Here is a 27,976-nt window from a genome sequence, read left to right as displayed (position 1 = left end):
TCATGGAACTCAAAGACATTGGTAACCTCCAAACTCTGGACCACACCCAGTTCGGGTTTCTGAAAGGCAGATCATGCCTCCTGAACCTGATGGACTTCTTTGAGGCAGTCACCAAAGCCATAGACAAGGCTAAGGAGGTTCACGCAGCCTATCTTGACCTTGCCAAGGCTTTTTGACACCATCCCCCATTCTGGAATTATAGCTAAACTCAATAAACTAGGAATAAATCCCTACATCACAAGATGGGTTGCCAGCTGGCTCACTGACAGAACCCACACTGTAAAAGTTAGACTCCAAATCTGACTTCAAACCAGTGACAAGTGGAGTACCACAGGGTTCAGTCCTGGGACCTCTCCTGTTTGGTATTTACTTCTCTGAAGTACAGGCCAACACAGAAAGCCTCTGGCTAATGAAGTTCGCAGATGACTGCAAACTAGGAGCCACAGTCGAGGCCTCAAATGATGTGGACATGAACTACCACATCGATGGTAGACCACTGAACACAGAAAGTGTTACAAGAGAGCTGGGAACACAGGTTGACAGCACCCTCTCATTTGACCACCACATTGCCACTGTAGTCAGAAAGTCCTTCTATGTGGCACATCTCATTAAGGCTTTTGCAGCCAGGAAGAAAGAGTTCATTGTCTCCCTCTAGTCTTCCCTCATTAGGCCAGTCATAGAGTACAATGCCCCATTTGGCAACCTATATGGACAGACTCAAAAAACTCCTATTCTCGGTCTCGTATTGCCTACTTAGAGGCGATCTCTGCTTGACTTACAAATCTAGGTCTAACCCAGCTCTGCTAGAAATGCTACATCTAAAGGAATCCCAATCCCTTCACACCACACGCTCCGGAGACCTCAACCTCATTACCACAATCAACAGAACATACTGGAGGGACAGGTTCATAACCCAGAGACTGCCCATGCTATGGAAAAGACTTCCCATACATGTCAAGCAGAGCACCTCTCTGCCCCTCTTCAAGACAAACCTTGCTGAGTGGATGGGAAATAGAAAATTCATCCCGGGGATAACACCAGTGGCTCTACTCGACAGAGGCACTGGTACCTAAAGTCAGGTGGCACGATACCGGGGTAATCCTATGGCTAGGCTTGTAAAGGCCCCAGGGCCATCAGCGTAGTACACACCTATGAATCTAGACCGACAACTAGCTAAAAATAGCCACAGAAGTCAAAGCCTTCCCAGTGTCCATACATAGGTCCATAGCAGAAAGACACATCATACCACTGCAAAAATAAGCCAGCACGTCTACAGAGTCGAATAACTACAGACCAATAGCAATTCTCTCCCCATCTACAAATATTACATAAATGCACCCATATGCAGCTGATGCAATATTTATTTATTTGCAGTTGGTTAACAGGGGAAGTCCAATGAACCAAAATGAGCTCATTTTCTGTGGAGGCCTGGACAGAAAAGCTCCACAGTAAACACAGAAACATAGTACAAAGACAGTAGAACTGTGAAGTACAGTAATACAATTGACAATATAGGGTATTTAACACATTCTACAGCAGTATCATACCTATGAATTTACTAAACAAGATATATATAAGCATACAGCCTTCCTATATATACACCTACTTACACACACATACAAATACAGAAATAATAGGCTAGTAAAGTATAGATTTAAATGGTTTTATAGGGTGATTAGTATAGAATTATGAGCAAGGACAGTTCCAGGTAGCAGAGAGTTAGAAGTGAAGGGCAGACTTAAAATTGACAGGGTTAAGAGCTGTTCTGAGAGATAACGGGACAGCATTCCATTTTTTGCCAAGGGAGGCAGTGAAGATAAGTTGTCCAGGAGGTCATTTAGGATTGTGAAATATCTAACCTCAAATAACCTGCTCTCAGAAACACAACATGGCTTTAGGCCCCAGCACAGCACCACTAATGCTTTACTACATTTTACCAGTATAATAAACCAAAATAGAAGCAATGGCCTGCTTGTGTCCACCATGTTTCTGACTTGTCAAAGGCATCTGATACTGTGTCGCACCAACATCTACTCATTCAACTCTCCTCAATAAACTTTCACAATACTTCTTGTCATGGTTTCTCAGTTACCTATCTGGAAGGCAACAAGCCATTAAATGGCAACAAACCTATTCATCCTTTCAACCAGTTACGACAGGTGTCCCTCAGGGCTCTATCCCGAGTCCAATACACTTAAAACTTCCACTCACCATACAAGTTTCATTCAGATGGCACAACATTAGTATGTGCAGCCTCAACAACAAATAGATATTACACAAAAATTATTTCTCCTCTGTAGGAACCAGGCTCAAAGAATCAAACCTCCTACTCAACCCCAAGAAAACTAAGCTAATACTTTTTACCTCAAAAAGTTGCTAAAAACCAGAAGCAATGTTTTACCATAAAGTCAGCAAATACTGTCATTGAAACTGTAACTCGCAGCAAACTTCTAGATGTTATAACAGATTACAATCTCAAATATGACCAGCATATACTGCACACCATTAATCTACACACCAGAAACTAGGCTTCCTTTACAGGATCAATAGATTCTTAGAGATACTGCAAGAAAAACTCCAGCCACCACCTTCTTATTGCCAACTATCTCATACACCACTTCTTTCCTAACAAACTTAAACAATACTCAAGACACTTGCTTCTTGCTACAATAAAAAAGCTAAACTTGCCACCAATCTCCCTCATAGGTCCCACAACTGTCGTAGATGAAAGCAATTAATCTGGCTGGAACTGCACAACTATCCAACTTCTTTCCAACTAACTACAGCACAAAAACTCAATAATCCAGAAAAATGCCCTGCACTACAAAACTTATTACTGCCCTACTGTCAAATAATCCTGCAGGAGACTCGCTCTACTCCTAATGCATTGCTAAACTCTGGAATAATCCCCACACAAATAAAACTCCAAAAAACTAACTAGTTTTAAACCACTGCTTACACAACATTTTAACTAGTCCTGGTCCGGCACATGCTCCTCACCAGGTGAAGACTTTGTGCTCATCGTAGGACATCGATCGCCTGTACAATCCATAAAGTTGCATGTGGTTTCACTTTAGCAACTTTTACCTCTAAAATCTTAGCATGCATAAATGTTAACTACGGTTTGTATATAACATGCGAGTAAAAATTAAACTACTCTGTATTTAAATGGAACCAAGTAAAATGCAATGTAAACAAATGGAGCTTTTCCTCCCAGGGCCTCCACTGAAAATGGCAGACATTTCAGGTAAACAAAGACAAATAAATATATTTTTAAAACAAAGAAAGCACAATAATCACATGATTTATCAAGTTACCATGGCTCCAACCTACTTTCTATTATGTATTTAACTTATTTTGTTTCCTAAGAGAGTCATGTGGGTACAAGAAGTTCTTAAAGCCACAACTATCTTAATTCACTCCAGAAACTGCCTTTACATAAAGCTGAAAAAAAAATCATAGTTAATATAGTAAAAATATCTTACTTCCGCTTTCTTATATGAAATTCATCAGGATCTAGAAAGAAAAAAAATAAATAAATGCAGCAAAGTTGCTACTTAAAATTTTCAACTACAACCTGCAAAGACAAGTACTGTTACGTGTTTTCAAAAGACATTGACTTTTTACAAAACATAGGACAGCAAAATGCTACCTGTATACCAGCGAAAAGGACCTAGGTTCCAAAACGGCTACCCCAAAGAATTTCTGCAGGTGAAATTAACGAATTTGTAAAAATACTCTTGAGGCTCGACTTGTAAAAAAATTCCAGTTTATTCAAACCAGTAAATCTCTAAGCGTTGTAATACAATACACTTTTCGTTGCTATATCCAAACGCAACTTCCTCAGAAGACAACAAGGCAGTAACCTGTTCCCTCCTTTTAATTATGCAATAAAGCAATTAAACAATCAGCTCTTCATTAAGGCTAAAACTTCGGTCTACACAAGGAGCTTTAGGGAACTTCTTAAAAAGTTTTAAAGAGTTGGGAAAAATTTTTTGTGTGTTCGTTCTATAGTCTTATAGGATTTGTCCGTCGTGGTCTAAAGAAAAGGGCCGTGATGTAGACTCATGTTCATATGTCTAGAATAAAAGAAGGAAAGTGCTCTAAACAGTAACATACTAAATCTACCCTTTTAAAGTTATCTTTTATGAATAAAATTTTTTCCAACAGGAAACTTACTTATAAAATGGAATTAAGTAAAGTAAGCTTTTATTTAAAGTTTTTTCTTAGGGCTTATTAGAACAGGCCAGTTATTTATAAAGCGACTTCAAGGGTGTAACACTCACCTAGGCAATTTTTTGTTATTAATACTATTAAAATTGGTAGTAAGCTAATGTTTTTTAAATAATTTATTTAATGAATTTTTTAAAGCTTAGATTATTTCAAAGAAACATAAGAGGTGGGATAAAGTTATTAGAACATTATTTCAAAAAATACCTCGGATTTGATGTGTACAAGTTTTATGCATTTGTATAGATTTTTTTTAACATGATTGCGAAAACTCTTTAAAACTTTTTAAGAAGTTCCCTAAAGCTCCTTGTGTAGACCGAAGTTTTAGCACCAGAAGGGTTGGTACATCACCCACAGCAAAGATAGTAACACACTGCTGAGCAAGGATACATAGTAAAGTATGCCAATGGTTGGGAGAGGAAGGATTAAGGAGGTCCGCAGGATCCATTGGACTGGCCAACTCCATCAAACCCAGCTCTCCCCTCTAAAGGGGAATAAATAGGCTAGATAAGGATCAGCATACAGGAAAATATGGTCTGGAAGACTCTCACCAAAATCAGTGAAATCTGAACCTCACTCTTGACAAAAAAAACTAAGGATCCAAATGAGCACAGGATGGAACAGCGATTGGGCCAATCCTATGGACCCTTAAAAACATATGTAAAAAAACTTTGTAGGGACAAACACCCTCCCCATAGCCCCCCACCCTCTGCATCTTTAAGTACACTAACTTCAAGACATCCAACCTGGGGAGCTGGGGAGGGATTGAGCATTTCCCTTCTCCAGTGTTCAGTGACCTAGAAGTTAGTGTAAAGACTATTCTGTAACATTGTTGCCAAAATGCCAATCTCCATCTGTCTCAGTATCTTGTTTCCCATTTCTTTCTGCTGCCAACATATACAGTCCAGAGTATTCAATCTTTGTTTACAATACCTATCTGCAACCTTCTTATACAGTACAAACTTGGGTCTCAAGGTCTCTACTACACAATCCCTGTGTGGGTTTTTCTACAAGTACTCTAATCTTCTCCAATAGGGTGGCACAATGCCACAACAGGTAGTGTTGTCACCTCAGTTCTCAGCTAGGGTGCCTACTGTGCAGAGTCTGCATGTTTTCATGCATTTCCTCCGGGTGCTTTGGTTTCCTCCCATATTCCAAAGTCATGCATTAGGTGTACTGGATACTCTAAACTGGTCATAGGTGTGACTGTGCGTGCAAGTATGTGATGTAGAAGAACTACCATGGCAGAGCTAAACCTTGGCTCTACACGATTGTCACTGATGAAATGACACCCCAACCCCATGCACAAAAATGGGAAAAAAGGAGTTGCGTATGGATTCCAAAAACCTGCTGTGTGATAGATTAAACTTTGTGTCCACATATATGTACACACATACACATTTATGTTTGTGTGTATGCAAGTTGTATATATGTATGTATATATATATATATATATATATATATATATATATATATATATATATATAAATAAACACACGCACACTTATGTATGTCTGCATGTATATACGCATACACAAAAAATACAGAAATTACAAGTGTATATAAATAGATATGTAATGTGTGCATACATGTATTATATGTAACACATGCATTCATCAGCTGCTTGAGTAAGTGAAGGCTTGGATGGGGTTATAAATATGAATTATGATGCACTAGTGTGCAGTCCGACACAAGAAGAACATGACAAGAGAAGTACAGATGTGTACACTTACCATAAATGTAGATGTTAGAGTGTATTCACTGCTGCAGTCATTACATTTGGGTAATCTGCTGGCAGGTTGCCCTCAGTTGGCCTAAATTCCAAAGTCTTGGGTCCTGCGTCGGTTGCGGTCTCATCTTCCATGATGTCAAGTCGTCAAGGGTATAAAACATGCAGCCGACACCATTTTCTTTAGTTTTTCTTGCCTCAGATGTCAGGTGCCCCCAAAAAGGTAGCAAAAAATATGTATATATAAATACATGCATCAATATAAACTTTACCTTCATCTACAAGCAAATACACCACATAGATTGTAGAAGATAGAGAAGGAAAGAAACTCCAGAATGAAAGGGGGATGGTGGGAGGGTAACCTGGACTGCAACAGTGAATACACTCGAACATCTACATTTATGATAAGTGCACACAACTGTACTATGTTCTTCGTGTTTCACTGCTGCAGTCATTACATTTGGGTAGAATCCCAAAGCTATGGTTGGGTGGCTGGAGCTAACAGCATTAGGTGTGGCTATAAGGCCCTGCAGAACTGCAGTGGCAAAGCCTGCCCTGGACTTAGAGTGGCAAATGATAATACTTTGTAAAGGTGTGAACAGAACTCCAAGTAACAGCCTCTAGAATGTCTTTGGTTGGTACTCCTCTGAGAAAGGCTGCTCAAGTAGCTGCAGCTCTGGTGGAATGAGACCTAATGCCCTTGGGCACAGGTTTACCATGGTGTAAAGTAGCAGAAACTAATGCAGTGGCATATACACTTTTGAAATAGCCTTTCCTTCTGATCCTGCAGCATATGACAAGAGTAATTGCTCAGTTTTTCTTAGAGCTTTAGTCCTGCTCAAGTAGAATCTTAGCTGTCTGTGCACGTCCAAGAAATGCAGAATTCTCTCCCCCTTGTTCTGCGGATTTGGATAAAAGGTTGGCAGATGAATAGTCTGGTTAAGAGCCACACCGGAAACCACCTTAGGCATAAATGTAGGATTTGTCCTCAGAGACACTCTGTCTGGGTAAAATATGATAAAAAGGCTCTACAGCCATGAGGGCCTGTAGCTCTGAAACTCTTCTTGCTGAAGTAATTGCTAGTAGCAGAGCTGTTTTCCATGATATGAACTTTATATCAGCGGTAGCAGCTGGTTCACATGGAGGCAGGGTGAGCTTTTCCAACACATAATTGAGGTCCATTGCAGGTATTGGTGATCTTCTAGGAGGCCTTAAATTTTTGGCTACTCTGAGATACTGCTTCAGTAAAGGACGAGAAAAGATTGGTGGCTCTGTATTGTAATGAGCCAAAATGGCAGAGGCATGAATCTTAATTGATGAAAAAGATAGGCCTTGGTCAAGCATCTCAGTTAAGTATTGTAATATCTGAGGAATATTTGGTTCTGCTGTATCAGTTCCTTGTGCTCGATTCCAAGCACAGAATCTCTTCCATTTATCAGCATAAGATTTTCTAGTACTAGGCATTCTGGCTTCCAAAATGACATCCATCACAGCTTTACTGAGAGGTGTTGCTTGTATAACTACATGATCAGCCATGCTGCCAGGTTCAGTGTCTGGAGTTGATCGTGCAGGATCCGATTGTTTTTCTGGGACAGTAGTTGTGGTCTTTGAGGTAAGGTCCAAGCTGGGTATTGAGACAAGTTCCTTAGGATTGGGTACCAGTATTGGTGGGGCCAGTCGAAGCAATTAGTATCATCTTTGGTTTCTCTTGTCTGACTTTTAGGAGGACCTTCGGAAGAAGAGGCAGAGGAGGAAAGACGTAAACGGATAGGTTTTTCCATTTGAAGGATAAGGGCACCCACTTTCCATGCTTTTCTGGGATAAGTCCTTGTGCAGAAACTTTTCAATTGATCATTTTGAGGAGAGGCAAATAGATCTATGTCTGGGCTCCCCCATTTCTTTGTTATGCTGAAGACTTGTGGATCTAGTTTCCATTCGTGGGGATCCATAAGATTTCTGCTTAAATCGTCTGCCAGAGTATTTCGCTTTCCAGGCAGGAATTGAGCTTGAAGATGTATTTGGTAAGTCTAAGCTGGGTCCCACAGTGTCATGGCTAATCTGCAAAGGGGGTATGAGTGTGTGCCCCCCTGCTTGTTTATATACCACATGACCGTGGTGTTGTCCCTCTGTTAGTAATTGTCCTGGATGAAGCAAGTCCTTGAAGGCTGTTAGGGTACTTTGAACAGCTAGCATCTCTTTTTGGTTGATATGTAGATGCATTTGTTTTGGGGTCCATATACCCTGCATGCATCTTCCCGCCATGTGGGCCCCCCAGGCATGATCTGATGCATCTGTTGTTAAGGTTTGGCTAGCAGGGGGTAGAGTGAAGGTCAGTCCCATGTTCTGGTGACATGCCTTTGCCCACCATAGAAACTCCTGTTGTAGGCAAGGAACGAGAGGAATCATTGTGTCCAGACTGTGACAATGTTGACTCCATAAACCTTTTAGGTACCACTGAAGTTTCCTCATATGCAGTCTTGCATATGGAATCAGTAGGATGCAGGACGCCATGAAGCCCACAGCCTGCAGAATTTGTCTTGCAGATAACTGGGTTTTTGTTGCCAGTTTGAAGTAAGTAGTCAGTTGCCTTTGCTTGCCTGGCGTGAGGTAAGCCATCTGGGCAGTTCTATTTAAGCTTGCACCCAGGAATGTTATCTTTTGAGAGGGTACCAGTTGTGATTTCTTTTCGTTTATTGTGTACCCTAAGCATGTTAGAAGCCTTTTCACAAACACCAGGTGTCGAAGAAAAAATGTCCTTGTTCTCTGCCTGAATGAGACACTCGTCCAAGTAAGGATATATTTGAATACTTCTTTGCCTGCAAAATGCAATTACTGGTGTCAGGCACTTTGTAAAGACCCTGGGCGCAGTAGATAAGTCAAAAAGGCAGTGCAAAGAATTGGTAATGCATTAAGCCAGCCTTGAATCTGAGGTATCTTCTGCACAATCGTCTTATTGGGACATGCAGGTATGCCTCTTTTAGGTGTAATGTCACCAGCCAAGCATTCTTGCCCAGCATGAGCAGAAGCTGCTGCAAAGTCAGCACTGTGAATTTTGGAATGTCCAGGTATGTGTTCAAAATCAATAAATCCAGTATTGTCCGCCAGGCCTCGTCCTTTCTGGGTACCAAGAACAGTAGAGTAAAAACCTTGTCCTTTTTCCTGTTCTGGTACTGGCTGAATGGCCCCCATATCCATGAGGGACGTAACCTGTTTCTGTGCCTCTGCCCATTGATTTTTTGGCAGATCTGGCCAACCGTTTGCCATTGTCATAGTATGGAAATGGAATCTGTATCCCTGTGATACTATGTTTAGCACCCACTTGTCCTGGGTTATTAGCTGCCAATTTTGAGCAAAACGTGCTAATTTTCTCCCTAAGGGTGCTGCCAAAAATAAGTGCTTGGTGCAGGTAGAGAGAAGTCATTGTGACCGTTTTCTGTAGGTTTGCGCTTTATCTCCTCCAGATTTGGAGGTAGAAGCACCCCATTGCTTTGACCTGTATGAATCTTGCGCCTGGTATATGGAACCCTTAGGGCATCTGGATTTGCCCCTTTGAGCTCTGGCTGACACAGGAAAGGACCAATTGTTTGTAGGCCAGGGTCTACTGAATCTTGGCGGCTGCACTTGTAAGAAGTCTTTTACAGTTTGCATAGACTTGGCTTTGTCTTCCATTTTCTTTAAAACCTCTTCTGCCTTAATACCAAACAGAGTATCATGCTGTTAAGGTGCATCTAGCAATTTAGCTTCAACATGATCAGGCAAATTTTGTTCCTTTACCCAGGCATGCCTCCTAATCACAGATCCAGTAACTGTGGCCCTGCAGGAGGCCTCTAAGGAATCAAAACCACATGGCAAAGTATACTTTCCAACCTGTTCAGCTGCATGCAGTAATTCCTGCAATTCTTTATTTTCTGCACATTCAGAAATCATCATTTTCTGTTTCAGCAATCCCATAACATGTTGTTGATACTTGAGCATATGAAATGGACAGTTTAAGACCTTAATTGCCAAGGTAGCAGATGTATAAACCTTTTTCCCCATCTATCAGGTGCCCTTGAATCTCCGTCAGACGGGGGTAGGATTTTTTGCTGTTGAGGCCTTAACTCCCTTTGGACCCTGTGAAATAGTTTCAGGATCAGCAGCAGGGTTTCTAAATAAAAATTTATGAGAGTCAGGGACCCTGTAATATCCGTCAGGCTTGCTGGGAGCCAGAGGTAAGGAGTCAGGGGTCAAGCTTGACTCCGAAAACATATCATCCACAATGTCTAAAATGGGGGGAATGGCTAAAGGCCTATGCTGAGGGAGAAGGAAATCCCTGAGCCTCTTTTTTTGATTCTGAGAAATCTTGACTCTGCCAGTGAAAATGCTCCCTCAAAGTATGCAAAGTTTCTCCAAATGAACAATCCTCAGGAAGTGATGCAGATGGTATAGACTCCTCTGCATCTGAATCCTCATAGGGAGGTATAGATAATTCCTGATAAGAAGAAATAGAAACCTGATCTGAAGATTCATAATCAGTGTCTTGCCTAGGCCTCTTATCTGGAGGGGGATGGTTACTCCTGATCAAGGTAATAAGGTTTTCGGCCATTTTGATCATCTGTTTTTTAGGCATAGAGGCCTGTGCACGTGGCTCATGCATCAGTTTTTAAGTTTTAGAAGTTGTTTTTGTCTTTGGTTTTGCTGCTGTCGTCTGTTTGATATACAAATGTTGAGGCCTGAATACACCCTCAGAAGCCGGTGCCTGCTCAGCGGCTCTGGACCCATCCGAGGGAGATACTCAAAGTATTGGACTGACGGCTGTATCTCGCGGCATGTCGGACTCCACATGGGAGTCTGTAGGGGCCTGCAACTCGAAAGCAATGGGTATCAGGGGCTGCGAAAGTGCCTCACTGAGTACCACTGACTGGCTTAGGAGAAGCTTTGTCGTCTGTTATGGACCTCGAAAGTCTTTCTCTGTCCTTTTCTTTGCATTTTTTTTTATGTAGTCCGGTAGTCGGATTGCTATACGACGACATTTCTGGGTAGTTCAATCTGTTTCCAAAATGCAAAAATATACTGACGCTTAATAGTGCGCTGGTTAAATCTAGCACAAAACTGACAGGCAGGCAAGTTGTGACCAGGGCCTAGGCAAGGAATACAGTATAAATGGAAATCCTTAGGACGCATTTGCTTCCCACAAGTAATATAATTAACTTTTTCTGACATCGGTATGGAGCAAGAAAAAAAAAAAAAAGTTTCCCCAACGGGGTACTTAGCTTTAGTGAAGACTTTGGTTCTGAAACTCAAACTCTAATATTTCAGTAGTCGGCCGACCGGCACTTGCGAAATGCTTCTGCTTCAGGCACCACACAACAAGAAAGACTAAAGAAAATGGCATCAGCTTTATGTTTTATACCCCTGACGACCTGACGTCATGGAAGATGAGACAGCAACCGATGCAGGACCCAAGAATTTGGAATTCAGGCCGACTTGAGGGTAACCTGCCAGCAGATTACCCAAATGTAATGACTGCAACAGTGAAACACGAAGAATATCTGCTAGAGTTGCCTAACAGATGAACACAATAATGCTGAGTTAAGCAGCAGCAAATCCAAGTATCAGAGTGATGTGTCTAAAATGTGTGTCATTCTACACACTACATGGTCTGAAACCTTATCCAGAAAAAAGTTCAAGTTACTATGCTGATGTTAAGATTAAAGGACAAGCAGGAATTATACAAGTTTCCAGGACCACCACAGTGACTTGCAAAGTTTGTATTTAAAATACTTAAGGTAGCCAAGTCTCCAAGGAAGCTAACCGAACAAGATGCAGCCTTGGAATGGAGCTGTGAAAAGGAAAACTGTTGATGGATGGGAAGTAGAGGGGGTCAAAAAGCAATCACAGGAAAATAAAATGCAAGTCAGAAATTCTTAAGATATGTGCATGAAAGGTAATTCAGACAGACCTACATCACCTAGTTAACACCAGCTTCAGTCTAATGAGCACATACGGAGAATTATCTACACAGTCAAGGATCTAATGAGAAAGGTAAAGTAGCAAAAGCTATGGTGACTGTCATCTTGCTGTTCTAGACTACAAAAATACTCCACTACAGGGAGATGCTCAACTGTTGATGGAAAGAAGGCCAAAACACTGATTATCTAACAGAGAAATACTGTTAGGGTTAGAACTGCAAAAAAACTGACAGAATTACTAGAAGGAGACAAAGTCTAGAAACCACAGGAAAGTCTAAAGCCGAAGATGTCAATACAGCAGCCAAACCTAGGCTCTCTGTAGATCATAAAGATAGTAAACTGCAGACATGTACACAACACAAATTCACTGGAAAAAGCATGTGAAGAAGAGCCACAGTTTTAGAACTAGTCCTGTTGCACGACAAGAGAGACTAAACTGAGACTAGAGATGAATGCAAAACCCTAGTCTCCTGCGCAGCAAGAAGAATTGCCTCAAAAGCAAAATCAGATGTCTGCAAACATAAATTTTGATAAACTTTCCGGTGATATTGAAGTGTATTAACCTACCCGATGTGCAGTAGCAAGCCACGCCCAAACCCTGCCTGTGACAGCGATGTCAGTACACCGCCCACCATTTGATTGAAAGCTAAGGAGCAGTTATGACAGACAGGCTTCATGTGCTAAAGTCCTTGAGGTCTCACCGACTCGTACTTGACTACATAAATTAAAAAAATTAAAAAAAAAAGCAAAGGAGGAATTACCCATTAAAGCTCCATCTCATTAGTCTTTTTTACTGGTAAAATGTAAAGTGTAAACAATTTCTTGTACTACTTAAATAACGAAAGCACTAAAATGTAAAGTGTAAACAATTTCTTGTACTACTTAATAAATAACCCTCTTTATTAATGGTCTACACTCTATCCTCCCTAGAGCCACCTGCATTCAATACGCGGATGACTCCACCCTAATCTGCTCAGACGACTCTCTCACCAAACTCCAAGTCACAACCCAAAACTGCTTTTCTATTGTCGAAAAATGGTTCTCAGATCTAAAACTCCTACTTAATCCAACCAAAACCAAATTGCTTCTATTCTACCCCACCCCAGCGACTTCATACGGAACGGATCCTCCCTATACCCCCACCTCAACCTTCGCTGTGTCCTCTAATAATGGTACCAAAATCTATCCTGTCACCCACACCAAACTACTTGGAGTGACAATAGACCACAAACTGAGATTTGACATCCATGTAAACCAGACCATTAAATCACTTAACAAGAAACTTGGGTCCATGTATAAAATAAAGAAATTCTTAACCCCCCACACCAAACTAACCATTGCCCGTACCCACCTCCTATCCACACTCCTCTATGCCTCCCCAATATTCTCCTTCCTTCACAAGAAAGAGCTTAATAAACTATCCACTACCTATAACCACATAGCCAGATTCATTACCGGGCTGCCCTACCGCACCCATCACTGCCTAAATCTAAAAACACTGGGATGGCTAGAATTGCCCAACATCCTCAAACTCAACCAACTTACAGAGGCATTCAAAATTATAAAACATCCTGAAAAAACTCCCTCACTGAACAATATACTTACCCCCTACTCCAATCTAACATCCCTTAGGTCATCCAAAAGTATTCAAGTGTTAACCATTAAATCTACTAACTCGGGTGGTGAAGCTCTGTATGTCAATTCCATTGGCAAACCCTGGAATGCCCTCCCAAGCAACCTTAGACTTATACCCACTCTCCACCAATTCAAAAGTCAACTCCGAGCTCTATTAAAATCACAATGGCTATGTCCATGCTCTAATCCAGACTAATAGCTCAGGCTCCCAGCTCAACCTGGCCTACCTAGGCCTCCACCCAGCCCTTAACTTTAAGGGTCCACTATGTAGCCCTAATTATCCATCTTTACTAACTGATATCACTAATTGAATTTTTTATACTATTACCTACTGTTATATTTTGTATTTTAATGTTACCTGTCTCAATTACCTAAGTTATGTCACTATATTTGTTTATGTACCTCTGTTCTTTGGAGCTTTTCTCCCCGGGTCTCCACTGAAAATGGACATGTATCCAGTTGGACCAACCCGGTCAACAAATGTAAAATAAAAATAAAATAAATAAATAAAATAAATAACGAAAGCACTAAACTTTCAACTACACACTTTATACTGTTGACACTTTTTGGATTTGTACAAAGTTGATTTGCTTGGTTTTAGTCTTGGCTTGCTCTTACCATCATAGCCACTTTTGGGTACAACTGTCAAAAAAGTAAAAGAGCAGCAGTGAATCTGGAAAGGTGGCAACAGTAGCTACTACACCCTGGCCCCGTGTACAATTACAAAAAGTGGGAGGATGATAAGAAATAGGATTATGCAAAAAAAAAAAAAAAAGAATTTACACTTCAATTTACTAAATACGATGTTTACGATGCCAAGTCAGGGAAGAGAGTATCCAGATTTGCTTGCACAGTGGCAACGTTTGAATATCGAGGTAAGCAGGAAATATCTGCAGCTCCTCACTGACTTTTTTCGTCCAGAGGAAGCTAAGTTAACTGACACTATTAATATGACACAAAAAGCGCTCATTGGTGAATTCCCTAGTGAAGTAGTACAACCACTCTTCGAGGATGTATTGGACAGTGTATTAGCATTTGAACGTAAACTACTTCAACAGAAAAGGCATAAGGCTACTAGGGACATTACGGATTTTAAACTGGGCCATGTGTTTATGTGGCCCAGAAATGGTAATAATACCGTTACTCCCTCTACTGTTTATACAAATAGGAGGCATGGTTCTGATAAGTTTGACCATGACCCTATTACTAAGGACAATAATAATGTGAACATTAATGTAAATACTAGGACTTTGGAAGCTGAAGTTGTTGGTACTGTGACTAAATGTAATAATGTTGTTAATACAGAGTCTCATAGGTCTGAAGTTTGTATACAGAACACTACAGAAAAAGATGTTGGTGGTCCCCTGATTAGAGGGGAATCACTTGTCAATGAAGCCTTTGTGCATGATTATAATGATTCTAATGATGTCATACATATTATACTAGTATGCAGCCAGGCACTAATCCATATCCTGAAGTGCGCATTAATAAGGATAAACACACATCTTTGGCTGGCAAATCTGAAGTTGTGGTGAGACCAAAGATAAGGGCAGAGCAAGTAGATTAAAGTAGTAATATTAGCCCTGGATTTGTCTTTTCCTCTACCTACACACCTGGAGAAAGGCCCACGGAGGTCACGCTCCATGAGTCGAGGCAGACAGAAAATAAAGTCTTCAGGGGAACCCGTTATCCCATCAGACCCTGAAAAAGATGTGGACCAACAAACATTAGTTCACAACATATATCTCAAGTGATACTTAGTATTGACGACATTAGGCTGTTGAGTAAAGGGTTGAATTTTATTCCAAAGACACAGAGTAGGTTAACGGATACTATTACAGACCTTAAATTGTTTTGCAGAAATGTTATGTTAAAATATATGTTTAAGGGCTCCAGTAATGAATCAGCTGATAATAGGGAGTTCATATTTAAGAATTTGAGTGAGTTTGTGCCCACCAATCATCCTTTGGTTGAGGCCTTCTTAAAACTAACGGATGATGAATTATATAGCTTTTACGACAGCAAGAGAGATAGGAGACCTGTGAGGTCTGATAACCTTACCTATAAGGAGAGGTTAAGCTTAAAGAAATTACAAGATGACTCCACCATCATTATAAGGCCAGCAGACAAGGGTGGTAGGATTGTTGTTATGGATACTTCGCATTATAACACAGCCATGGAAATGATGTTGCTTGATAAGTTTTATGAAGTGATTACAGTGGATGATGTTAATGATATTATTAGGTATGTTGGCTATACACTTTTGGATATTTTTAAGAGTAATTTAATAGGGAAGGAGTTATAGGAATACCTTTGCATCAGGGTGCCTGTTATTCCTGTGATACATGGGCTACCCAAGATACATAAAGACCCTAAAGACCCACCCATGAGACCAATTGTTTCTGGTCGTGGGTGGGTAACTGAGCATCTATCTGTCTTTATAGAAAAACATTTAAGGTAAGTTTTGAATAATACTTTTGTAATACGAGACTCTAAGCAGTTCTTAATAGACCTCTATGAATGTATTAAACAAGGAACTGTTGCAGACTGTATATTTGTAACCTTTGATGTGCAGTCCCTTTTTACAGTTATACCGAATGGGCTAGGACTTACCTATGTTTCAGAATATTTAAAGGAGCATAGTGACTACTTGGATGTTAAGATTGACTTGATAACACACTTTCTAGAACTGGTTCTTGATGTTCAGCGATGTTATTTACAGGCAATGTGACGGCGTAGCCATGGGCACACCTTGTGCGAACAGCTACGCTAACATATTTCTAGCCCATTGGGAGGAAAGTACAGTTTTGTACCTACCATAAATGTAGATGTCCGATAGGTATGCATCTGCAGTCATAACATATGGGTTTGTCCTGCCTCAGGCAGCCCTTCGGTCGGCCGGATTCCAAAGTCTGGGTCTGGCCTCGGCTGATGTCGCACCTTCCCCGACGTCAGAGCGTCTGGGGTATAAAAGCATCAGCAGAAGCAATTTTCCTCAGTTTTTCTTGCCCCAGATGCCAGGTGCCCTCTAGGAAGGCTAAATTTGGAGAAATGCAATAGAATTCCAAACATTTGCAAAATTATATATATATATATATATATATATATATATATATATATATACATATATATATATATATATATATATATATATATATATATATATATACATATATATATATATATATATATATATATATATATATATATATATATATATATATATACACACACACACACACACACACACACACACACACACACACACACACACACACACACACACACACACAAGTATATACAAACAAATACACCATAATAGATTCCCCCAGCTAGCTAAAAGAGGGGTAAACACCCTAGGAATACCACAGAGGGGTAGGAGGGAGGGTAAACCTGACTGCAGATGCATACCTATCGGACATTTATATTTATGGTAGGTACAAAACTGTACTATGTCCTTCAAGGATGCATCTGCAGTCATAACATATGGGTAGAATACCATAGCTAATCTGGGGGAGGAGGCACTAAGAAAAGGATGGTGTAGTTAAGATCCCCTGCAGGACTGCAGTAGCAAAGCCTGCTCTGGATCTGGAGTATAAAGGTAGATTGTAATGTTTGGTAAATGTATGCACTGAGCTCCAAGTAGCAGCTTCTAAAATGTCCTTGGTAGCCACCCCTCGTAGGAAGGCTGTAGTGGTGGCCGTGGCCCTTGTGGAATGAGGCCTGATGTTTGCAGGAACTGACTTTCCATGAAAGGAGTAACAAAATCGAATGCAATTTCCTATCCATTTTGAAATTGTCTGTTTGGAAATTGCTTTTCCTTGCACCCCAGCAGCATATGCTACCAATAGTTGGTCAGTTTTTCTGCTACTTTTAGTTCTGTCCAAGTAGTAGCGTAGTTGTCGGTGTATATCCAGGGTGTGCAGAAGTTTTTCCCCTCTATTCTGTGAATTTGGGAAGAACGTAGGCAAGTGAATAGCTTGGTTCAAGGATACCCTAGATACCACCTTTGGCATAAAAGTAGCGTAGTTGTCTGTGTATATCCAGGGTGTGCAGAAATTTTTCCCCTCTATTCTGTGAATTTGGGAAGAACGTAGGCAAGTGAATAGCTTGGTTCAAGGATACCCTAGATACCACCTTTGGCATAAAAGTAGGATTAGTTCTTAGTGTAACTCTGTCCTGATGGAAGATAAGAAATGGCTGTACTGCCATTAATGCTTGTAACTCAGATACTCTTCTTGCTGAAGTTATTGCCAGAAGGAATGCAGTTTTCCAAGACAGAAACTGGAGATCCGATGATGCTGCTGGTTCAAAGGGAGGAAGTGTTAGTTTCTCCAAGACAAAGTTGAGATCCCAAGCAGGTAAAGTGGGTTTTCTTGGAGGTTTGATATTTTTGATCCCTCTCAGAAATTGCTTGAGTAGAGGGTGTGAGAAGATAGGTGGAACCAAATTGTATTCTGCTGAAATTGCTGAGGCATGAATCTTAATGGAAGAATAGGAAAGGCCATTGTGGAACAGTTCTGCTAAGTATTCCAGAATATGTGTCATGTTTGCCACTGTCACATCTAAGCCTTTTGATGTGTTCCAGATGAAAAATCTTTTCCATTTAGCTGAGTATGTCTTCCTTGTGGAAGGTCGGCGATCTTCCATGATAATGTCCTTCACGGTCTGTGATAGAACATTTTGTTTTGGTTTTAAGGGATTTTCCAGGCAGTTAGCTGCAATGTTTTTAAATTGGGATGCATGATCTTGAAATTGTTCAGCGTCAGAAGAAGAAGAGGCCATAGGGGGAGAGGCCATGGTTTTGCCTGTGACATGTTCCTCAATAGTGGATACCAGTGTTGCCTTGGCCAGTCTGGAGCTATCAGAATCATTCTTGGCTGTTCCTCCCTGATCTTCAGTAGAACCTTGTACATTAAAGGGAGAGGTGGGAAGGCATATACTTTTAGAGCTTTCCAGCTGAAAGAGAGAGAGTCCACCCTCCATGCTTGTGGGTGGTATGTCCTTGAGCAGAATGTCTTCAGTTGATGGTTGAGGGGGGATGCGAATAGATCTATCTCCGGCATTCCCCATGCCTTTGTTACGAGTTGGAAGATGTCTGGGTGCAGCATCCATTCGTGTGCATCCATGGTAGTTCTGCTTAAGCTGTCTGCCAGTGTATTTTCCTTTCCTGGCACGAACAGGGACTGCAGTTGGATATTGAGTTTCAGGCATAGCTCCCATACATTCATAGCCAGCCGGCATAGAGGGTAGGAGTGTGTGCCTCCCTGCTTGTTTATGTACCACATGACCGTGGTGTTGTCTGTCCTTATTAACAGGTAGCCTTGATGGAGGAAGGGTTTGAAAGCCTCGATTGCATGCATCACTGCCAGCATTTCCTTTTGGTTTATCTGCATATGTAGCTGTCTTTGAGACCATAGGCCTTGGATACATTCGTCCTCCATGTGTGCTCCCCATCCTCGGTCTGAAGCGTCCGTGGTGATGGTTTGTTTTGTTTTTGGTTTGTTGAAAGGCAACCCTCTGTTGGACTGGCAGGCCTGAGCCCACCACAGGAATTCCTTTTGAAGGCAAGGAATGATTGGTATCAAAGTTTCTAAACTGTGACTGTGTTGAGACCATACACTCCTTAGATACCATTGTAATTTTCTCATATGCAGCCTGGCCTGTGGTATCAGAATTATGCAGGATGCCATGTAACCAAGGGCCTGCAGGACTTTCCTTGCAGTAAGCTGAGCTTGTCTTGTCAGATTCATGAAGTAATCTGGAAGTTGTTTTTGTTTTTCTTCTGTGAGAAAGGCCATTTGTGGTTGTGTCTAGATCCGCACCCAGAAAGGTTATCCTTTGGGATGGAACCAGTCTTGATTTTTGGATGTTGACTGTGTATTCCAATGCCTGTAGTAGGCGGATGGCATAGGCCAAGTCTTTTATCAAATTTACCTTGTTGTCCGCTTGTATAAGGCAGTCGTCCAGATAAGGGTAGATTTGAATCCCCTGAAGTCTGCAGTGTGCAATTACTGATGCCAAGCATTTCGTGAATACTCTGGGCGCAATAGATAAGCCAAAGGGCAATGCTGAGAATTGATAATGCTCTGATCCTGCAAGAAATCCGAGGTGTCTTCTGCAGTTTGGTCGAATAGGGACGTGCAGGTATGCCTCCTTGAGATCTAGAGTCACCAGCCAGGACTCCTTGCCCAACATGGGAAGTAGTTGCTGTAGGGTCAGCATCTTGAATTTTGGCACAATGAGGAAAGTATTCAGTGCGGACAGGTCGAGTATAGGCCTCCATTGATTTTCTTTTCTTGGTACAAGGAATAGTCTGGAGTAAAATCCTTGGCCTTGTTCTGAAAGTGGTACTTTTTCTATAGCTTTCATTTGAAGCAAGTTGTTGATCTGCTTTAAAGCCTCTGCCCTCTGATTTGGTGGTAGGTTTGGCATTCCGTTTCTTTTTGGCAAAGTGTGGAAGTGGAACCTGTATCCTTTGTCTATTATTTGCAGTGTCCATGTGTCCCTTGTAATATAATGCCAATTTTTTGAGAATAAAGCAAGCTTTCCGCCCAAGGGTGCTTCCAGTTGAGCCCTGGTGGGCGGAATCAGAGTAAAGTCATTGAGCCTGCCCTGGTGTAGTAGTTGTTGCTGCTGTTACACTACCTCTCTGGTTGGCAGGTTGCCACTGACTGCCTCTGTAAGAGCCCCTAGATTGGCCTCTGCCTCTGGGGCATCTGTTCCTGCCTCTCTGGGCTCTGTCCGAGTCTGGAAAGGACCAATTTTTAGTAGGCCAGTTTCTGCTAAATCTCGGTGGTTGTACTTGTAGGAAATCCTTAACTGTTTGCACAGATTTTGCCTTTTCTTCATACTTTTTTAAAACCTCCTGAGCAGAGGAGCCAAATAAATTTTGTTTCTCCATTGGAGCATCCAGGAGTTTAGCTTTAACATGGTCTGGCAAAGATTGTTCCTTCAGCCAGGCATGCCTACGAATAACTGCCCCAGTCATAGCTGACGTAAATGAAGCCTCCAATGCATCATAACCACACTTTAAGAAATGATTACTAACCTGCTGTGAGTTGTGTACCAAATCCTGAAGGGATTTACGGTCAAGGCTCAGGAGAAGAAAGCTTCTTGTTCAGTTCATCTAACAAATACTCTTGGTACTGTATCATATGAAATTGACAATTTAGTGCCCTGACGGAAAGAGTTGCAGAAGTATATACCTTCTTTCCCCATCTCTCTAAAGCTCTAGACTCTCTTTCAGAAGGTAGAGGATTTTTGGCAGTGGCAGCCGCAACCCCTTTAGGGCCCAGAGTAATAGTTTCTGGGTCTGCAGAATGGGCTTTATACAGATGGAAATGAGAATCCGGGACCCTGTAGTATCCATCAGGTTTGGCAGGGGCTGGGGGGAAGAGTATCAGGGGCTGTACTGACATCATTGTACACATCATCAATTACATTCAAAACAGGAGGTATAGCTAAGGGCCTATGCTGAGGCAAATGTAAAAAGGTCCTTAATCTTTTTCTAGAATCAGAGAATTCCTGACCTTGCCATTGAAAATGCTCTCTCATGGAGTGTAGAGTCTCACCAAAGGAAAACTCTTCAGTAGGGGAGGCCGAAGGGATAGATTCTTCAGCATCAGAATCCTCATAGGGCGAATAAGCCTCCTCCTGGTGGTTTGACAACTCAGAACCATCCGTGGACTCATCTGAAGAGTGTGGGTCACAAGGCTCAGTCCTGGGCCTTTTGTCTGGTGGAGGGTAAGAGGCCCTGTCCGGGTGAGGTTGTGAACCTCTAATTAAAGAAATAAGGTCCTCTGCAAGGCTGAGGATCTGAGTACTAAAGGAAGGCCTCTGGGAGGTAGTCTTGGGAGGCAAAGCCTTAGAAAGTTTAGCAGCTTTAGCCCTGGAGAAGGCCTTAATGGACATGGAAGCAGGGGGCCTAGCTGCCCCATGTGCAGGAGTAGTTATGTTCAAAGGAATGGTGTCGGACATATCCTGGACACTGGTTTCGGTAGGTAGCTCGGTAGCCGACTCAGCCGGGGCCTCCCGGGCCGCGGTGGTCGGTTGGGTGGATTCGGATGAAGGAATCTCCGAGGACTCTGTTTCGGCCGAAACAGACACTCGCGGTAGGCTTTACCGTGGTTTCAGCCGAAACCGCGGGCCGCGAGTGTCGGTCCTTGTCCTTTCGTTTTTTCACCAAATGTGATGTCGGAGTCTCCGACGGCATTTTATATGCAAAACTAGCCCCAAAAAATTCCTCTGCAAACTCCGACCGAAGTCTAAGGGTTCGTCGGTTGAAGGAAGCACAGGCTGAACAGGACAATACGTCGTGGTCTGGGCCTAAGCAAGGAAGGCAGTAGGAATGGAAATCTTTATGAGGTATTTGTTTCCCACAAGTTAAACAATTATTTACTTTATCTGACATCGGCTGAGGCAAGAAAGAGTCCCCAACGGGGTACTTAGCTTTTTCGAAGTCTTCGGTAGCTGAAATCACTGGATCTGACCGACCGGCACTTGCAAACAGCTTCTGCTTTGGGCACCGCGCGGCAAGAAAGACTGAGGAAAATGGCGTCGGCTGATGCTTTTATACCCCAGACGCTCTGACGTCGGGGAAGGTGCGACATCAGCCGAGGCCAGACCCAGACTTTGGAATCCAGCCGACCAAAGGGCTGCCTGAGGCAGGACAACCCATATGCTATGACTGCAGATGCATCCTTGAAGGACATCATGTGTTGTTTTGTCAAACATTGTTCAGGGAGCATGTAGTATTTTATCGATGGTTTGTGGATGACCTTTTTGTTTTATGGAAAGGGACATTGGTACAGTTGCAATCTATGTATACAATGATGAACAATCTAACTACCTTCCTCAAGTTTACTATGCATTTCTCTGAGCATAAGATTGAATTTTTGGATCTGTTTGTTGAAAGGTTACCAGATGATATTATCAACACAGGGGGTTTTCGTAAGACCTGTCACTGTAACTTATTACTTATGAGAACGAGCATGCAGCCACCGTTCATATTTAGGAATATTATGAAAGGACAGGCAATTAGGGCCTCAAGGTTAAAACCTATAGATATAGGGTTTACCAATGAATTAGATAACCTGACAAGGAGGTTAACAGAAAGGGGGTATAATGTGAACGAGGTCAACCACCATCTGGATGAAGTACACAATCTACGTTTGACTGTAGCCAGTCCTTATTTTGGACCCATATATCCTAGTGTTGCTGGGGATAAAAAGATTGATCGCTGTGTTAAGTTCTCCACAACTTTTTCATCAGATCAGTTTGAAATCAGGGAGATTGTCAGTAAGTTTTGGGGTGTCCTGCAGGTCGATGATGACCTTAGGCAGATAGTAGGTGAAGCTCCACGTTTTCTTTTTAGGAATAAGAACAACTTGAAAAGGATGTTGTGCTATCCAAGACATGATAGACATCCTAAAAAGGTAGGATGTACCAGACCCTGTGGTCACTGCAACTTTGCCCTTTACAGACAGCAATGTGGAGTTTTTCATCCTGATTTGAGAAGAGTTTTTTATACTAAAGTGGAGGCGAATTGTATGACCGTACATGTCGTCTATTTGGCAGTGTGTCAGTTGTGTTCCTCTTTCTACATGGGTAAGACCAACCGCCCACTCACAGATAGAATGAGAAAGCATAATTACCACATTAGTAAGGGTACGTTGCATAATGCTTTAGCTAAACACATGGTCACAAGTTTTTGTTGAGTGTTAAAGGTCATCACCCCAAATCAGAGGGGTGGTGATGTTAGGATATACACTGAAGGAAAAGAGAGGGACTGGATAACACTTTTAAGGGCTGATAGGGGACTGGGTTTAAATGAAAGGGCATCCATAAAACCTAGCCTAAGGCAGCGCAGGCATGTAAAGTGACTATTTGTAATTACTTATATGCGTATGCCTACATTATGTCTCAAAGTTTTTTATGTATTTATATATAAAATTTTTTCATGTATTAGTTTATGTGTTTTGGAAAATCTTTTATATATTCTATGGAGTGTTTAAAGTCATTTTACGGATGTTTTAAGTTATTTTATGCATTTATATTCTTGTAGTGAGCTTTTTTTCTGTTCTTTTTCTGTTCTTTGCAGTTTACTATGCCTTTAAATAGAGGTTTGTGTTGGATCATCTTCTTGATAGGTTAATTATTTAATTGTCTCAGTGTGCTTTTAATATACAACTAGTTTGAGTCAGGAGGACTGTTTCATGGATCTGAAGAAGCAGATACAGTGAAAGCGCTTATCCATTTGTTCTTGTTTCATGGATCTGAAGAAGCAGATACAGTGAAAGCACTTATCCGTTTGTTCTTGTCTGCAATAAACTATGTGGATTTTACATCTTGGATTGTTATCTTCTGTTATTTTCTCACTCTCACTCCTGCTCAGTACTTGGTTGTTTTACAAAATTTTTTATATTTCTCTGAGCAGGGGCGTTTACCTGTGAAGCAGCAATTTGTCAGACTTTTTTATTTAAACATTTTTTAATGTTTACAAATGTTTCCTTTTGATGCAACTAGACCATAATAGACTGGTACTGCTCTAAGGTTATTTAACACTGTTCAGTGCAACATAGTACATAGCATCTCATGGTTATATATACTTGTGGCATTAAAAAAAAAAGAGGCTGCAATATTAATTCATTTATTTAATATTTAACCCGGAAAGTTTAACTATGACAGAGCCTTCCTATTTCCATTGGAGGCCCGGGCAGAAATGCTCCAGATGCATGTCTTCAGAATATATACAACTTTAACTGTTAAACAAACTAGACATAGTAATTTGCACGTTATAAGGTATTTAGCAGTACTGCGGTGGTGGTGCTGCGGTAGCATTGTCGCCTCGCAGTTAGACGTTGCACGTTCGATTCTCAGTTAGAGCATCTTCTGTGTGTCGACATGCGTGAATAGGCGTTCCTTCGTTGAAGGTTGTGTGTTAGGCCCGGCAAGCCAGCACGTAAAAATCTACTGCCAATCATTAGCGGATCGGAGTTCCGCTGTGGTGACCCCTAACCAAGAAAAGCCGAAAGACAGTTTATAAGGTATTTAGCAGTTCGGCTGAATACACATCTCAGTTTCCATGACAACTACTTCCTGTATAATTTACCACTCCAGTACAACTGTTTTGAGTGTGTACCTTTAACTCCTAGTGGGTGTGGCCTGAGCCTTTAAAAATGAAGTTATCACCTTACAACTCTAACAAATACTCATTGACAGAGGTCAAATAGCAATAAAATTGTGTTTGCCATCATGTATGCTTCAAGATAAAATATTCTGAAATCTTGTACGTAGCATGGTTTTGGAATTATTAATGCAAGTATGCACAAGTAATATCTGATGCCTAGAGGAGCAGTAGGAGGTAACTGCAGATGCACCTGGAAGTGTCACTCGGATGTAATGAGTTAAGCCTCCTGACATAGTACTATGCTCCAGCAAGTACTGTGTTACTTCCTGCTTAACCTCAGCAACATATCATTGGACACTATGAATCATAATATACCGGCAATCTCACCAAAGGACTGAAACTTAATGAAATACATTAAATATCAGCAGAGTCCCGCCAAAAAATATGGACTGTTGGAAGTGAAGCACAGGTTCTGAAAAAGTAGTTAAAAAGTTAAAACCACCTAACCAACAAAATGAAGCAACCCATCCTATCTACAGTCCCTTGGTTCTTGAGGAACGCTGCACGCTTTCGGCTTATTTGTAAATTGTGTTTTCATACCACAGTTCTCCAGTATGTTAGACTTAAGGTGCCAAGCTGTTTAATACAAATGAACAGTGAACAAATATGCTGACACGGCAGTTAGTACAAATTTTGCAAACTGGGGCCACTACCTTTAAATACAAAGGAGATTTTTCAAAAGCAAACCCAACTAATTTTTATCCATTTCTTGTGAGCTAATGAGCAAAAAAAAAAAAGGAAGAAAAAAAAAGCACTCCGCATATTTAACATATGCAAAATACTACTCTTTTGTAGTTACCTACACTCAAAACATCCAAACAGTAAAATCAAAATGTTAAGTACTTACCCTCAGAGAAGGACTGTGACGTTACAGCCTGCAAAAAAGAAAACAGTTCTGGAATACTTAATTCTGCAAACATGTTTAAACTGAAAAAAAAAAAAATGCAATGCTTTTTCCTGGTGCTTCCCAAAAATAAACAATGTAAGAACTCAAAGGCAATGAGCAAGATATAAGTTAACCCATTTCAAGATCTGAGCTAGTCGCTAAGTTAATATTAGCAACAGATACTAAATCTTACATTTGTCACTGTAGAACTCTACAGAGGCCATGAAACAATGAACAGTTTCACTGTCTTTGACTTCAGCTTGAAGTTTACTCCATCTCTAAACTATCTTGTTACAAAACCATTTCCTAGTACTACTGCATTGTCTAACATTCTCAAAAGTCTGTTATGCCCTGCACACAGAATGACTTTAGGTCATGGCACTCTTAAAAGGAAGTAATCTCTGTAAGCCTTAAAGACAATTACTGAAATAAATGTTAACATATTTAAGTTGCAAAGTCTTTTACAACAGAACAAGCTACCAATGGATACGATTTTCTTAGCAATTTGATGATGAATCTTTTCTAAAACTCAAACCGCTGGCCTTAGTATTGGGATGCCACAGTGCACATTCAATTTCCAACTTTATTTTTAACAAGTCAGCAAACTGGAGGAGATCACTTACCATAAATGTAGAGGTTTGAGTGTTCTCACTGCTGCAGTCATCACCATTGGTTATCCATGCTGTGGAAGCCCTCAGTTGGTACGAATACCAGAGTCAAGGGTTTGTGCATCGGCTGCTGTCGCCTCCTGGGTGACGTCAAGCCATCAGAGTTATAAATGAGAGCAGGCGACGCCATTACCTCAGTTTTTCTTGCCTTAACCAAACAAAGTCTTCCAGTTTTAATTAATAGTAGTCCTGGGGTAAGAGACGCCCATAGAAATAGGAGTCTCTCTAAGGACAGCGGATATCAGGGGGGAAGGAGGGAGGGAAAGCATACACTCGAACATCTACATTTATGTTAAGTGCACACAACTGTACTATGTTCTTCGTTTCTCACTGCTGCAGTCTTCACCACTGGGAAGATTCCCAAAGCTGAGAAGGGTGGGCGGTTGATAGAAACATAAGACTGGAAAAGCATGTCCTGCAGACCTACAGAGGCAAACCCAGCACTAGCTTTTGAAAATAGATTCAGATGGTAATGCTTGGTGAAGGTGTGGAATGAAGTCCATGTGGCAGCTTCCAGGATGTCCTTGGTGAGTACCCCACTAAGGAATGCTGTGGAAGTAGAGGTTGCCCTAGTGGAATGGGTTCTGATGGTCCTAGGGGTGGTCTTCCATGCAAGAAGTAGCAAAATTGGATGCAGAGTGCTATCCATTTGGAAATTAGCTGTTTGGATACTGTTTTCCCCTGTGCCCCTGTTTTAAAGTTGACCATGAGCTGGTCAGTTTTCCTGAAAGTCTTTGTACGATCCAGATGAAATCTAAGTTGCCTGTGCACATCCAAAGAATGCAGTATCCTTTCCCCCTTGTTCTGAAGGTTAGGGAAGAAGGTGGGCAGGTGGATGGCCTGACTGAGAGTAACATCCGAAACAACCTTTTGCATGAAGGAGGGGGTTGGTTCTCAGGGAGACCCTGTCGGCATGGAAGATGATAAATGGCTCAATGGCCAATAAAGCTTGAAACTCTGACACTTTCCTGACTGACGTGATAGCCAGGAGAAAGGCAGTCTTCCAAGAGAGGTACTTTAATTCTGAGGATGATTCAGGCTCGAAGGGGGCACAGTAAGCTTTTCTAAAACACAGTTCAGACCCCAGGCTGGGGTTGATTGTCTTCAGGGAGGCCTGATATTAGGGACTCCTCTAAGGAATTGCTTAATAAGAGGGTGGGAGAACAATGGCTATTTTGTATCAAAGTGTGCCAAGATGGCAGAGGCATGGATCTTTATGGAGGAGAAAGAAAAGACCCTTAAGAAGCTCAGCCAGATAATCTAGAATAAGAGGAACAGAGGGGAGATGAAGGTCTCCCCCCCCTTGGACTGGCTCCAGGAGCAGAATCTTTTCCATTTTCCAGCATAAGATTTTCTGGTGCTGGGCCTTCTGGTTTCTGTGATTTGTCAGAGTTGTTTGCTTAGCATAGATTCCTTGTTGGTTATGGCAGAATAAGCAAAGCTGAGTGCTTGAGTGTCTGAAGGTCTGGGTGCAGCATCGTTCTCCCCTCGGGATAGCAGGTGCGGTATCAGGGGTAGCTGCTGGGGAGGTGGACAGATAGGCTGCGCAGCAGTGGGGTACCAATGCTGTCTGGGCCAATCTGGGGCAATGAGTATTGCTTTTGTTTTTTCCTCCTTTATCTTGATTAATACTTTTGGAATGAGAGGAAGAGGTGGGAAGGCATACACAAAGAAGGTATTCCAAGG

At 41.5% G+C, this 27,976-nt stretch overlaps 1 protein-coding gene across 1 annotated transcript in view; it reads right to left on the bottom strand.

The window, feature by feature from the left end:
• USE1 (unconventional SNARE in the ER 1) overlaps positions 1-27,976 on the bottom strand; it is a 393,299-nt gene that overhangs the window by 178,115 nt on the left and 187,208 nt on the right. Inside the window, exons 5-6 of the mRNA XM_044090746.1 lie at positions 25,584-25,611; positions 3,486-3,516 (exon numbers count right to left, since the gene is read on the bottom strand). Of these exons, the coding sequence (XP_043946681.1) occupies positions 3,486-3,516; positions 25,584-25,611 (59 nt within the window). The remainder of the gene's footprint in view (positions 1-3,485; positions 3,517-25,583; positions 25,612-27,976) is intronic.

The sequence above is a fragment of the Protopterus annectens genome, chromosome 13.part0, assembly GCF_019279795.1.
Source record: "Protopterus annectens isolate FY-2018-M chromosome 13.part0, PAN1.0, whole genome shotgun sequence".
NCBI classification, from domain to species: Eukaryota; Metazoa; Chordata; order Ceratodontiformes; family Protopteridae; genus Protopterus; species Protopterus annectens.
Note: the sequence above shows the minus strand (reverse complement) of the source record. Positions and strands in the feature narration are given on the sequence as shown.